Here is a 12,558-nt window from a genome sequence, read left to right as displayed (position 1 = left end):
ATCTTTCCCTCAACTCTGACCAGTTTCCCAGTCCCGGCTGCTGAAAAACATGGTGTTCTTTGGGTGATGTGATGTGTTTAGTTTGCGCCAGACATAGTGTTTTCTTTGATGGCCAAAAAGTTTAATTTTAGTCTCATCAGACCAGAACACCTTCCTCAATACATTTTGGGAGTTTCCCACAGGCCTTTTCGCAAACTCAAAATGTGCCATTTTGGTTTTTTTTGCTGAAAGTAATGGCTTTCTTCTGGCCACTCTGCCATAAAGCCCAACTCTATGGAGCGTACAGCTTATTGTTGTCCTATGTACAGATACTCCAGTCTCTGCTGTGGAACTCTGCAGCTCCTCCAGGGTTACCTTAGGTCTCTGTGCTGCCTCTCTAATTAATGCCCTCCTTTCCCGGTCCGTGAGTTTTGGTGGGCGGCCGTCTCTTGGCAGGTTTGCTGTTGTGCCATTTGGTTATGATAGATTTGATGGTGCTCCTGGGGATCATCAAAGATTTGGATATTTTTTTATAACCTAACCCTGACTTGTACTTCTCAACAACATTGTCTCTTACTGGTTTGGAGAGTTACTTGGTCTTCATGGCAGTGCTTGGTTAGTGGTGCCTTTTGCTTAGGTGTTGCAGCCTCTGGGGCCTTTCAAAAAAAGTGTATATGTAATGACAGATCATGCGACACTTAGATCACATGATCACTAATTATGTGACTTCTGAAGGTAATTGGTTGCACCAGAGCTTTTTATGGGCTTCATAACAAGGGGGGTGAATACATACGCACATGCCAATTTTCTGTTTTCTATTTCTAAAAGATAGTTTTATGTATATATTATTCTCAGTTCACTTCACCAACCATTGTGTGCTAATCCATCACATAAAATGTAGATTAATAAAACATTGAATTTAAGGCTGTAATGTAACAAAATAGGTAAAAAAAGTCAAGGGGGTAAATACTTTTGCAAGGCACTGTACATCCATCCATCCATCCATACAGATAGGTAGAGAGAGATGTATACATATATTGTGTGTGTATATACTAAATATATTTTAAACATGATTATTCTTTAAATGTTCCAGCAAATCTACATGTATGTGGAAGAGGAGAGAGGAACTTACTTGTGATCTCCTTTTCTTATAAATATTTTACGGTCAGGTGAGGACTGGTGTCTTCCAGTCGGAGGACTAAACTTTCTGCAGGACTTTTTTTTAATCCATGCCACCATTTATGCAGTTTAAAGACAAACATCCGGTCCTGCCCTCTACTGCAGAATCTGCTGAACCCTGGCAAACAGCAGCCACAGTACCCCTTCGGTCAATGCTTAAAAAGAACAGACTGTGGTCGGAGCGCATCCAAGATGGCCGCCAGCCAGCAGCCACAGAGAGGGACCACGAACAGCAGACAGAAGCCTACCTCCATAGAGACCCTTGATCGTCTCTGCTCGGCCTTCCACGAGTTGCTATGCAAGCGGGGCATGCCCTGCCATCAAGCGGCCCGGAAAGTGGCCTCGTGGATCCGCCCGACGACCCGCCGAAGCTACTACAGTGTCCCACAGCAGATATTTCAGGCGGGCGTCCGACAGAACGAACGCAGGCAAACACGCAGGCGGGAAACAGACCGCGCAAAACCGGGCACAGGTACCTTCACAAGAGGTGACCAAACTAACGGACAATCCCAGGGCCCCAGCAGTATATTAAAACGCAGCACCTCAAACACGGGTCCACTATGGAGACTCCAGAGCCGGAGCGCACAGATGGCACTACCCAGCGGCAGTCAGACACTGATGGCGGACAAGCGCGTCCAAAGCCCTGCAGGACCACCAGCCCACCACCAGACAAGCCAAGCGGCACCCAAGACCGCCACGGTCATGTCGGATGACCACCCCAGAAAAGCACCTCCAACGTCCAGACAGGGCGTCGGTTGATCTATACAAACAGAGACTCACAGAGACCGTAAGGCTACACCGAGCTGAGACTTTGGCTGACAGTGCTAAGTTATCCTGAGCAAGGTCACAGTGCCTTATCCCACCCAGAACTTGCAGCTATGTAAAAGCGTGGCCGCAGCCAGTTAATTTTGAATCAGCTCAATTTACATGCTCTATTGTTCTCTGGTGTCGCCACATAGTCCTGTGTTTTTCTGTCTTTGTTTTATTTTTAAGTTTTGCAACCTTTTATTGCGCACTCTCTCCTCCTGCAATAATTACCAAATACATGTCTGCCAATACTTTCTAGAGTTAACCCGAATGCCCAGCGATATCACTCATATAGCATAACACAAGCAATTTGTATAGCTGCAGTCAAGTATATGCTTGTTTTGTCTGTGTGTTCCCTTTACTGCTTAATGATTTTTCCACTACGCAACAATGGCACCCATCTTCACAACTAGCCCATCTCGCTTCATAGTCAAGCAACCTATTCTCTTTTTGCCGCCTCATAGCTGAGACAGCGTACATCCACATACCTGATGGGGCGCATTTGTCTACCGACACAAGCCTGCAACCCTATCATGTCTCACCGCCTTAGTCATAACTATTTCGAGGGTTTCACGTTTCAAACTACATGTTGACCACGCTTTATGTTCCTATGAAACTGCTTACATCTTGTTATTTCCATGTTCTCAAATGTACCGACCATAGTGACTTAATCCTATATATATAAAACTGTGCACTGTTTATTATGCCACATTATTGTCACCGCATGTTTCTCATATGTTTGCACTAGCTGTTGTGGCAGTGCAAAGCTGAATGTTAATTATATGCACAAATAAAATAAAGAATTAAAAAAAAAAAATAAAGACAAACATCCACCAAGATTAACCTTTTAATGCCTTGCTCTGTGGTTTCAACCTTTGCAGTGCTCCTGAGTTAAACAGCTCCAGTAAAAAAAGGAGTTCTTATCAGGCACCTTCCATGTGGGTGCCTGCCCGGTGGATTGATGTAGGTTTGTCACTATCGGTGGTCTTACTTATTTTGCCCCAAAGTGACAGATCTATTGTGGCCACTGGATGCAGGGGAAGGTGGTGCAAGCTGTCCCTTGCAATCACTGCCATCTTCATCCTGCTGATCATCTTCAACTTCAAGAGTCACGTCAGTGCTGTACTCTCAAGCATGAGTGAGAGTACAGCACTGAGGTCTATGTAGGATCCTTCAAGACTATGGGAATCTCCATAGATTGATCCGGGAATCCCACACTTGTCACTTATTACTGCTGGGATTGGACAAAGGTTGACAGTGGAGCTCTGCCTTTTGTCAACATTTGACATCCTCAGACTTGCTCATAAAACAAAGTAGTCACTCCTTTGTCTTATAGTATTGCTCGATTGCTTTAAATTTTTAGAGAAATTCCAAGTCTTGATCAGTATTTCATAAAGAAAATAACTTGGGAAATACTGAAAACTGACATCTGATTTAATAGACAATAAGGGTCTGACTTTACAATCTGAAATTTTTTCCTTACCCTGAAAGCATACACCAGAAGATGCAATGCTGTAGTCTTTCTGATATACTTGTGGTGACTGATACAGTAAGCAACTTATTTCAAACACTTAGGACAAAGTAGATGTCCATGGCACAGTAATCAGGGTTTTCACTTGCCAATGTCTAGTGAGTCGAAATGTTGAGCCATAACCACTTAAACTCATAAAAGTAGTGGTTATGGTTGTGTCCTCCACATTGCCCAGTGGTTCAATGTGGATGGTTTCTTTCATTTCGACAGTTACTGTTTTTTATGTGCATTATTGTGAAGGTATAACTTCACTAAACTAGAGTGTTTCTCTTCTCAATCTGTTTGAGTGCTTGAATGTCATTGATACCTATTTAAGAGTGGTGGCCGATACAGAGGTAGCAAATGTCATTCTTTATTGTTGTGCACAGAAGAACACACCATGCTCCCAGTGCAACAAAAATGAATGCTTTCTTAGTGATTAGTGAAATTAGTGCATAATGTTTCTTTTACTATTCACTAAGAGTATCTATTATGTGAGTGAATAACATATACACTTTAAAATTATTTATTTATGTATACATCGCTATAATGTTTACAAAATAATTTTATTTTCTTTGTGGATTTTTTTATTCTGCACTAGCTCTGTTTGTTTTGAATAATAGATAAAACAAAGTAATTACTGGCTCTCCTACTGCATTGACTAATCTTTAAATCTTTTTTGTTTTTCCTACATTTGCATGGCATTATCTTTGTGTGTGAGCACTGCACAGGTCATTGCAAGCATTCTGATTGTAGTATTTGACTGTATTATTTAAAAAAAAAAAAAAAAAAATGTAATTTCATTCTTCGTTCACAAATTTTGGGTTTTCGTACATAAGCAGAATGGCCTTTCATAAATTATTTTCATGTGCAGTTTTTTATGTTTATCTTGTTAATTGTCGAATCAAACTTACATTTGCCTTAATTTTCTTTTAGATTAGAGCGCCGGGCAAAGCACTCCTGGATGCAGTCTGCAGTCACTTAAACTTGGTAGAAGGGGATTATTTTGGACTGGAGTTCCAGGATCATCGAAAGATTATGGTATGAGATCTCGTATTCACAGAATGGATGGTGAAATGGCTCAGTACGTAATGTTCCAGCTGGTGTATGTCTAGTACCTGGAGGCTCACTTCTCTCTGTGTGGTTGGCCAGTGTACAAAAAGTTCACAAGGAGCATGTTAAGTAGACACTGGGTCACCAGTTTTCAATATTCCATGTAAGTCGGCATGAAAATAAAATAGAGAGGCAGGGTGGGTAGAAAAGGTGGGATGACTACTTTGTGTTGAGACACACGCACTGATATGATCAGAATTATCGCTGGATTTGAGAAGTCCGTGGTACTCCCCAACTTGACAAGAGCCTTCCTGGTGGGCAGCATGTTGACGAGCACAATGTGCAGGCAAATGCAGCCTATGCAAATAATCCTACAGCTAATAAGAGACTGGTGGAAGTAGCTGCACCTGTAAGGGCTTTAGAGACCAACACAATTCACTAAACTGGGAATTATGTACAACTGACCAACTCCAAATAGTAGGTCAACATTGTTGAAGTGCAAATTTCTCCAAATGGGAAATTATTTTTTCAGTACTTCAGAAGAAATAGAAGATGGTTTGTGGTTTAAAACTCTGATCACATCATATGCTCTATAGATCCCCAAGTGGTTTTGGCAAATAATTATATCAAACTTATTTATTTGTTTTAGGTATGGCTGGATCTAATAAAACCCATCATAAAGCAAGTACGAAGTGAGTATACTAAACTAAACAGCTTGATGTGACTTTCTTGCTCTTATTAATATTGTTTATAATTTAATGGTATTTATTTTTATTTTTTTTGCAGGGCCTAAGACTGCAGTCTTAAAGTTTGTGGTGAAGTTTTTTCCCCCTGACCACACTCAGCTGCAAGAAGAATTAACAAGGTAAGTGATATTCTCAATATTTTTTTTAAAGAAAAATTATTCAGAGATGAATTGGAGTTTTGCTAAGAGTCAGCCATGGCTTAGTAAACTGTGCCACAAAACGACCATTCCTTTTCATCCTAAACTAACATCACAAAAGGTGAGTGGGATTTTTTTTTTTTTCAACAACGTGGAACTCTCCATTTTCAAATATCTGCTTTTTTTTTTTTTTTATCCAACAAAGCATAAATTGGGCATATGTTGGCTTAAAATACAGTTAATACAAATACAAAAAACAAGTCCTGGGCTCACTCCCATCACTCCTGGGCGGCAGCAACGACCACAGTACACATCAGCCCCAATACATACAGTAAAAACCAAAGAAGAAGTTACCTGCACTCTCTCCTAAATGCCAACAACAAGGCTATATACTTATTGTATATACCTATTGTATATATACTTATTGTATATACCTATTGTATATATACTATATACTTATTGTATCACACAGCTATATTAAAATGCTGCCGCCCATCCCATGTGTTCCTTATTAAGGGTTAATAAGTATATAGTGGTGTATATAAAAAATATCCCTCTCTGTCTCAGAGATATCTTTGCCAGAAGCTCAAGGAAGCAAACTGAAAGGTCAGTGTAGGACCCACCTGAGGGAGTTTGCCTTAACGTTGGCAGGCGGCATTCCCTCCAATGGCCACTGGAGGAACTAAATAACCTCCATTTGATTAAAATACACTAAACTGTTTTAATTCTGTACCAATCTCAACATTAAAACTTTATATATATATATATATATATATATATATATATATATATTAAAATTCTCTGTTTATTCCCAGCCATCGGTATGAGAGGGACAAATCGTAGCGTAGACAAACATTTTCAGACATAAAATAACATTCATAGAATAGCATTTAAACTTAACGCAAGTTAATAGGCTGACCGGTGAGCTGAGGGTTTTGTGGGTTTGAATAATCGCTATAATCTAGTATAGGTGGACGAGCATGTGTATGGTCTGTGACCTGGGTGTTTCTCGCAGGTGAGATAACGGTCCCCGTTGAGGGTGTTCATGGCCGTCTGTATGTAATCGCTTGGACAGGGGGGCCCCCAGACATGAGGTCATAAGACCATTTAATAATTAAAAATGTAGTGGAGATTTAAATTCGTAGGTACGTGGGATGCCAGCACTGAGCACCACACATGTAGGAATTAAATAGTAGGTACGATCATAGATTTAAATTATGTGCTATAGGCTAGACTTGATAGAAGGTGCTTGAGCTATAGCCTGTTCTCTCTTATCCTTGGCCGTGCGGATTCATAAGATGTCAGGCCGATAGCCTTAAGGGTGTATTACGCCTCTGTATTTCTCTGTGGGTTTTGGTACGTTAGGTTGCAGAGGCGGGAGTTTGGAACAGCCATGGCTGCGGACTAGCTCCGCTAACATTGTAGTATAACTATCTAACCAAAACTTTACATGCTTGCAAGAAGAATAATGGTTGCTAAACTCCAATGAACTAGTAACCGTTCAGGAAACTAAGCTGGTTAAGGATAACATTCTGGTATTCAGAGAGTGTGCCCAGTGGTTCAGGTAGGGGCTAGTGTTGGGGCATCGCATCGTGCCTTTGGTGGTTTAGACGGGGCAACCCGTGTCAGGTCCCGCATGTGCTGCGCTGTAGAGGTCCCTCTCGGTGTGGGCAATGACAGAGAGTCCCTTGGGAGGCCCAGGGTTTTCAGTATGTTAGCCGCTGGTTGTAGGTTTTGTACCGAGTAGGTAGCATCTCCTCGCTGTATTTGAAGTATCTGCGGTGACCGCCACCGGTAGCAGATGTCATTGGCTCTGAGCTGGGTTGTGAAGGGCTGCAGGGATTTTCTCCACTGCATGGTGTCTCCTGTGAGATCAGCATAGAATGAGAGTCTCATGTTTTCGATGGTTTGGGACAAGGCCCCCTTCAATGCTGCCTGCACCAACATTTTGTCCCTGAGAGTGTGGAAACGTACCACTACGTCTCTTGAGGCCGATTCTTGAGGCCGATTCTAGGGGTCCCCTTGGCTTCGGAACCTGAAACACGCCTTCAAAGGTGATACTCTTCCCCTGTTTGGGCGACAGGAGGGACCCCACCAGCCTTCTCATGAGGTGCGGAAGCTCCACGTTTGGAATCTCCTCTGATAGCCCGCGCACTTTAAGATTAGTGCGCCGTCTGGCATCTTCTGTCTGCGCAAATCATTGCTCTAATGCAGCATGTTGCTTTTTTAGAGCTTGTACCTCTGTTTCCAAGGTCTCGATTTTCGCCATGCGGCTTTCTGATGCTGTCTCCAGTGTTGTCAGACGCCCGACCATGCCTGAGAGGTCGGCCCGGAGCAAAGCTACATCCGCCTGTATTGTCTTCTGGCGATCTTTCAGTGTGGCTGCCATTACAGTTGTCGAGCCCGAGCCCCTGAAATTGCTCATATATTATTATTATTATTTATATAGCACCAACAAATTTCACAACGCTGTACAACAAGGTATACATTGAATACACCATAAATCACATAGATAAATAGTGGATTTAATATAAAATATAGAGATTTGCTCACCTTTCCTCCATTCCAGTACCACCATCTTCAAGCTTCGAGGGTGTCACTCTCTGTGTAACAACCACCTCCACCTGCTCCTCCTGTGCTCATCCTGCCCTGCGTCCCCAAGCAGGGCAAATCTCATCAGTGACATCAGCAAAATGCCTTTGGACCGGTGTCAGAACGGAATGACGTAATTCCCTCGGTTCCTGTACTCCCTAGCCAACGCTAGTATCACCAGCTAGGGAATTTTCATAGCAAACACAGAGCATGTGCAGTGGTTGCTTTGAGTGGAGAGCAGAGGGTCCTCCTGTGGGAGGTCTTTACTGCTCTCCCTTGTCAGTCAATGCCTCAGCACACGGAGACATTGACAGCTAGGAGAAAACCTATTTAAATGGGGTTTTCTCTTAATTTATATATTTGCTAACAAAACTGCTAGTACAATGTGTTGGTAGAATCTTATGCTCAATCTCATGAGCATAAGTTGTTTGGGGCATGACAGGTGCCCTATAAGTTTTAGCTGAACAATATCTAGGGGCAAGCGTTTTGTAGGTTATTTGTTCTTTGGCTACCGGCTTCCATGGAGTGTCTAGTATATCTCTTGCTCCTTCCTTACGTATGTTGTTTGCCTAATAAATTATTTTAAATCCTTTAGAGTGGTAGTTATTTATTTATTTGTTTATTCTCTGTTTTGTATGGTTGTGAAATAAAGTTCAAATTAAAAACTAAAACATACCATTCCAAACTATCTAGATTAGAAAAAGAGGTAGGTTTTACATTAACACGATTGAATAAATTACTCCAAAGTGGTAAAAATCAAGCTACGCTACTGAATGTTTTCAAAGGATTTCATGTGCTTCACGTTATTAGTCAATATGAAGTGAACGTTTAGCTGAATTGCTAATGTGAAACATAAAATTGAAATGGGTGTGAGTTCCCAATTGACAAAGCATACAGTTAAGCTACACAAGCAGAGGTGTGTTTTACTTATGAAATATGATCGTAATGGTTGGAACAGTTACAAGCTGTGCCTAAAAAACGAATTAATGCTTTAGATGTGTTTATTGGCAGAAATATAAGACTCCAATGGTACAGGCTTCAGTGACAAAGTAGAGGAAAGATCCTTTTGGCCAAAACATATACACTTGAGAAAGTACTGCGGCAACACCCAGTGTACAGTGTTTTCCGTGCCAGACAGCTGTTACAGCATAGCTACAAACAGTTCACTTAACTTTCTGATCAGCTGAATTGAAAGAATTGAAAATCAGTCTGCAGAGAAATTTCCACAATCATGTAACCCCTGTCGTTAAATCGGGGATGGCTTATGATAGAGAAATATCAGGTATATTGATATATTAAGATATAAATTACCAGCTGCTGTAGAACTACACTCCCCTGGATCTACCTCTTTGCTGTCCCTGCTGTAAATATTCAGTGCATTCAGAAAAAGATCCCTAAAGTAATGGTTAAAAACACAGCTCTTGGAAAATGAAGATTTAATAGCTCCGTATTTTAACATTAGCACTTGGCTTGCAAGAATGACAGATTATGAAATGTTAGAACAGGGCCAGCTGGCAGGGAACCTCACTGCTCTAAAACAGTGTTTGGTGGGGATCAGTGTTTGAACATAATTTGTGATCAGCCCTTTGTATGCTTTTTTTTATGTCTGTCTGTGTGTGTGCGTGTTTTGGCGTTTTGATGAGCACCAGAATTAACTGGAGAGATGGAGGCCAACCATTTTACGGAGCTTTTTAAATGAGCTTGGAGTTAAACATCACTTCTTGATAGTGTATGTATGTATGTATGTATGTATGTATGTACGTGTGTGTGTATTTGTATGTGTATATATATATATATATATATATATATATATATATATATATATATATATATATATATATACACATACGCGTCCGCAGGAATTTTTCCAGGGGGGGCATAATTGTAATGACATCTATGCTTGGCCCCTTTTTGACAGTGTCATGAAGGGGAGGAGCATAGTGATTATCACATAAAGCCAGGGTGAATAGCGTTTTCACAACTATGGTGTCAGGAATACATGTTTGTATTCCTGACACTATAGTGTTCCTTTAAGCAAATTAAAGGAACATTCTGGTCACCATAACAACTTCGTCTAAATGAAAATGCTATGATGCCAGGAAGCCCCTGGGTGCTCTTTCCTTTAAGGGGTTAAACCGCTCTCAAATGGTTTAACCCCAAAGGCTTCCTCCAGTTTCAGGTCCCTCAGTGGTATTCGGCATCTGAAACGGAGTGTCAGGAAGTGCCGATTGACGTCAGGCATGGGTGCCGCTGATTGGCTAGAGTTGACCGTTGACGCTCTAAGCCAATCGCTAGTTCCCGGTTCATAATTTTTTAAAACTTTTTTTATGAATGGGGAGCTACTGATTGGCTTAGAGTGCCAGCTGACCGCTCTAGCCAATCAACAACACCCCTACCCAGCGGCACTCTGTGCTTCCTGACACTCAGTAAATAAAAGTGAACATATTAACACTGATATTTTTTTTTTACCTGGGGAGATGAGAAAGTCCAGAGTTTCCCTGCCAGGCCCAGGTACCAAAGCCTTATGATGTGGTGTCCAGAATAAAGTGGAGGGTTCAGTTAATTTGTCCTTCCTGCTCCAATCTCCTTTTCTTCTCCTTCATTTGACAGTCTTCTTTTTCTTCTGACACTGTCTTCTAGATTTGGCTCCTTCTGCTCCTTTACCTTTCTGCTCCTTTCTGCTTATTTTGCGCCCTTCTGCTCCTTTCTCATTCAGAATCCTTTCTGCTCCTTGCAGACCCTTTCTGCTCCTTCTCCTACTTTAGCTTTGTGCTCCTTGCTGTCCCTTTCTGCTCCTTCTTCAACTTTAGCTTTGTGCTCCTTCTGATTCTTTCTGCTCCTTTACCTTTGTGCTCCTTCTGTCCCTTTCTGCTTCTTGCATACCCTTCCTGCCCCTGCTCCTTGCATACCCTTCCTGCTCCTTGCTACCCCTGCTCCTTGCTGACTCTTCATTTAGCCCCTCCATGCCTCATTTGCCTAATCTATAGGCTGCCCCTCCATGCCTAACTTGCCTAATCTATAGGCTTGCCCCCCCATGCCTCACTTGCCTAATCTTTAGGCTGCCCCCCCCATGCCTCACTTGCCTAATCTATAGGCTGCCCCCCCCCCATGCCTCACTCCCCTAATATATAGGCTGCCCCCCCCATGCCTCACTCCCCTAATCTATAGGCTGCCCCCCCCATGCCTCACTCCCCTAATCTATAGGCTGCCCCCCATGCCTCACTCCCCTAATCTATAGGCTGCCCCCCCATATGCCTCACTCCCCTAATATATAGGCTGCACCCCCATCCCTCACTCCCCTAATATATAGGCTGCACCCCCATCCCTCACTCCCCTAATATATAGGCTGCCCCCCCATCCCTCACTCCCCTAATATATAGGCTCCCCTCCCCTCCCCCCCTCCCATCCCTCACTCCCCTAATCTATAGGCTATTTTAACCCCCCACCCCATCCCTCACTTACCTGATCTGTAGGCTGTCTCTGGCTGCATGTGTTGCTCCCCTGCTCAGCAGAGAGAAGCAGGGATAGATGCAGCTTCCTTTCCCTGTCTCTCTCCATACACAGCGCCACCTACTGGTTGGGGGGGGGGGGGCGCGCGCGCCGCCCATGTGTATATATATATATATGTTTAACATTTTATATATGTAGGTAGATGTGTGTTGTCGGTGACATTGCTCCGACCTTTTCTGATATTTTTGTGTGTGTAGATATATATATCAAAAATTATCAGACAAGGCAGAAGCAATGTCACTGACTACATATATATTTATAAATCGACACATATACATAAATATATATATATATATATATAGTACTGTACATTTCCATATTTTATCAAGATTACTGACACTACTGGAAAGTAGGGCTTCTCAAAGCAATCCAGTTCCACCAATGAGTTTGGTATAATTCGTAAACCCTGCACTCCTTAAGGGAATGATTTAGAGGAGCACCTCTATAAAGTAACATTCTGTATCATGCCTTGAAAACCCCGTCAGAAGCCGTGTTTGTCCATTAATGTGAAGTAGATTATGGATTATGTAAACTAGCCATTGTAACCAGATATGCAATTCAGTCATAGTAGTGATGGACACCTTACAGGAAACGGCTCCAGGGAAAATTTACATACGTTTTACTATGTGACACTTGTGCTTTTGAATTAATGGTATTTGACATTTGCTGTGCCGGAAAAGACTTGATGGGCAATATATCATTTCAGCTCTTTGTTTGGCTTATGTCTCTAATACACCCTTTTATATTGCTATTGAGATTTGAGTGGGAGCTCCAATAAATGAATGAGCCTTTGTCACGAAGAAAGCTGTGCGGCGCTCAGTGCTGGCATCCTACATACTTGTTACATTTTTTTTTTATGCGCTGATAAATGCTGTTTACGTCTGACTGCCAGAAGTTACCAGTTTATTGGCTGCTGAGATATCTGTGGCAGACTTTGAAAGAGCACTAACAATGTCTACACAGGCTCTCTCTCTCTCTCTCTCTCTCTCTCTCTCTCTCTCAAAGCCAAAAAAAAAAGTTTCATGCGGTTCTTTACTATTTTATT

The 12,558-nt window shown here is 42.1% G+C and overlaps 1 protein-coding gene across 1 annotated transcript in view; it reads left to right on the top strand.

Moving 5' to 3' along the window:
• FARP1 (FERM, ARH/RhoGEF and pleckstrin domain protein 1) overlaps window positions 1-12,558 on the top strand; it is a 194,702-nt gene that overhangs the window by 120,314 nt on the left and 61,830 nt on the right. The window contains exons 3-5 of the mRNA XM_063425621.1: window positions 4,412-4,516; window positions 5,178-5,220; window positions 5,315-5,393. Of these exons, the coding sequence (XP_063281691.1) occupies window positions 4,412-4,516; window positions 5,178-5,220; window positions 5,315-5,393 (227 nt within the window). The remainder of the gene's footprint in view (window positions 1-4,411; window positions 4,517-5,177; window positions 5,221-5,314; window positions 5,394-12,558) is intronic.

Source organism: Pelobates fuscus, chromosome 1 (assembly GCF_036172605.1).
Source record: "Pelobates fuscus isolate aPelFus1 chromosome 1, aPelFus1.pri, whole genome shotgun sequence".
Classification (NCBI taxonomy): Eukaryota; Metazoa; Chordata; class Amphibia; order Anura; family Pelobatidae; genus Pelobates; species Pelobates fuscus.
Note: the sequence above shows the minus strand (reverse complement) of the source record. Positions and strands in the feature narration are given on the sequence as shown.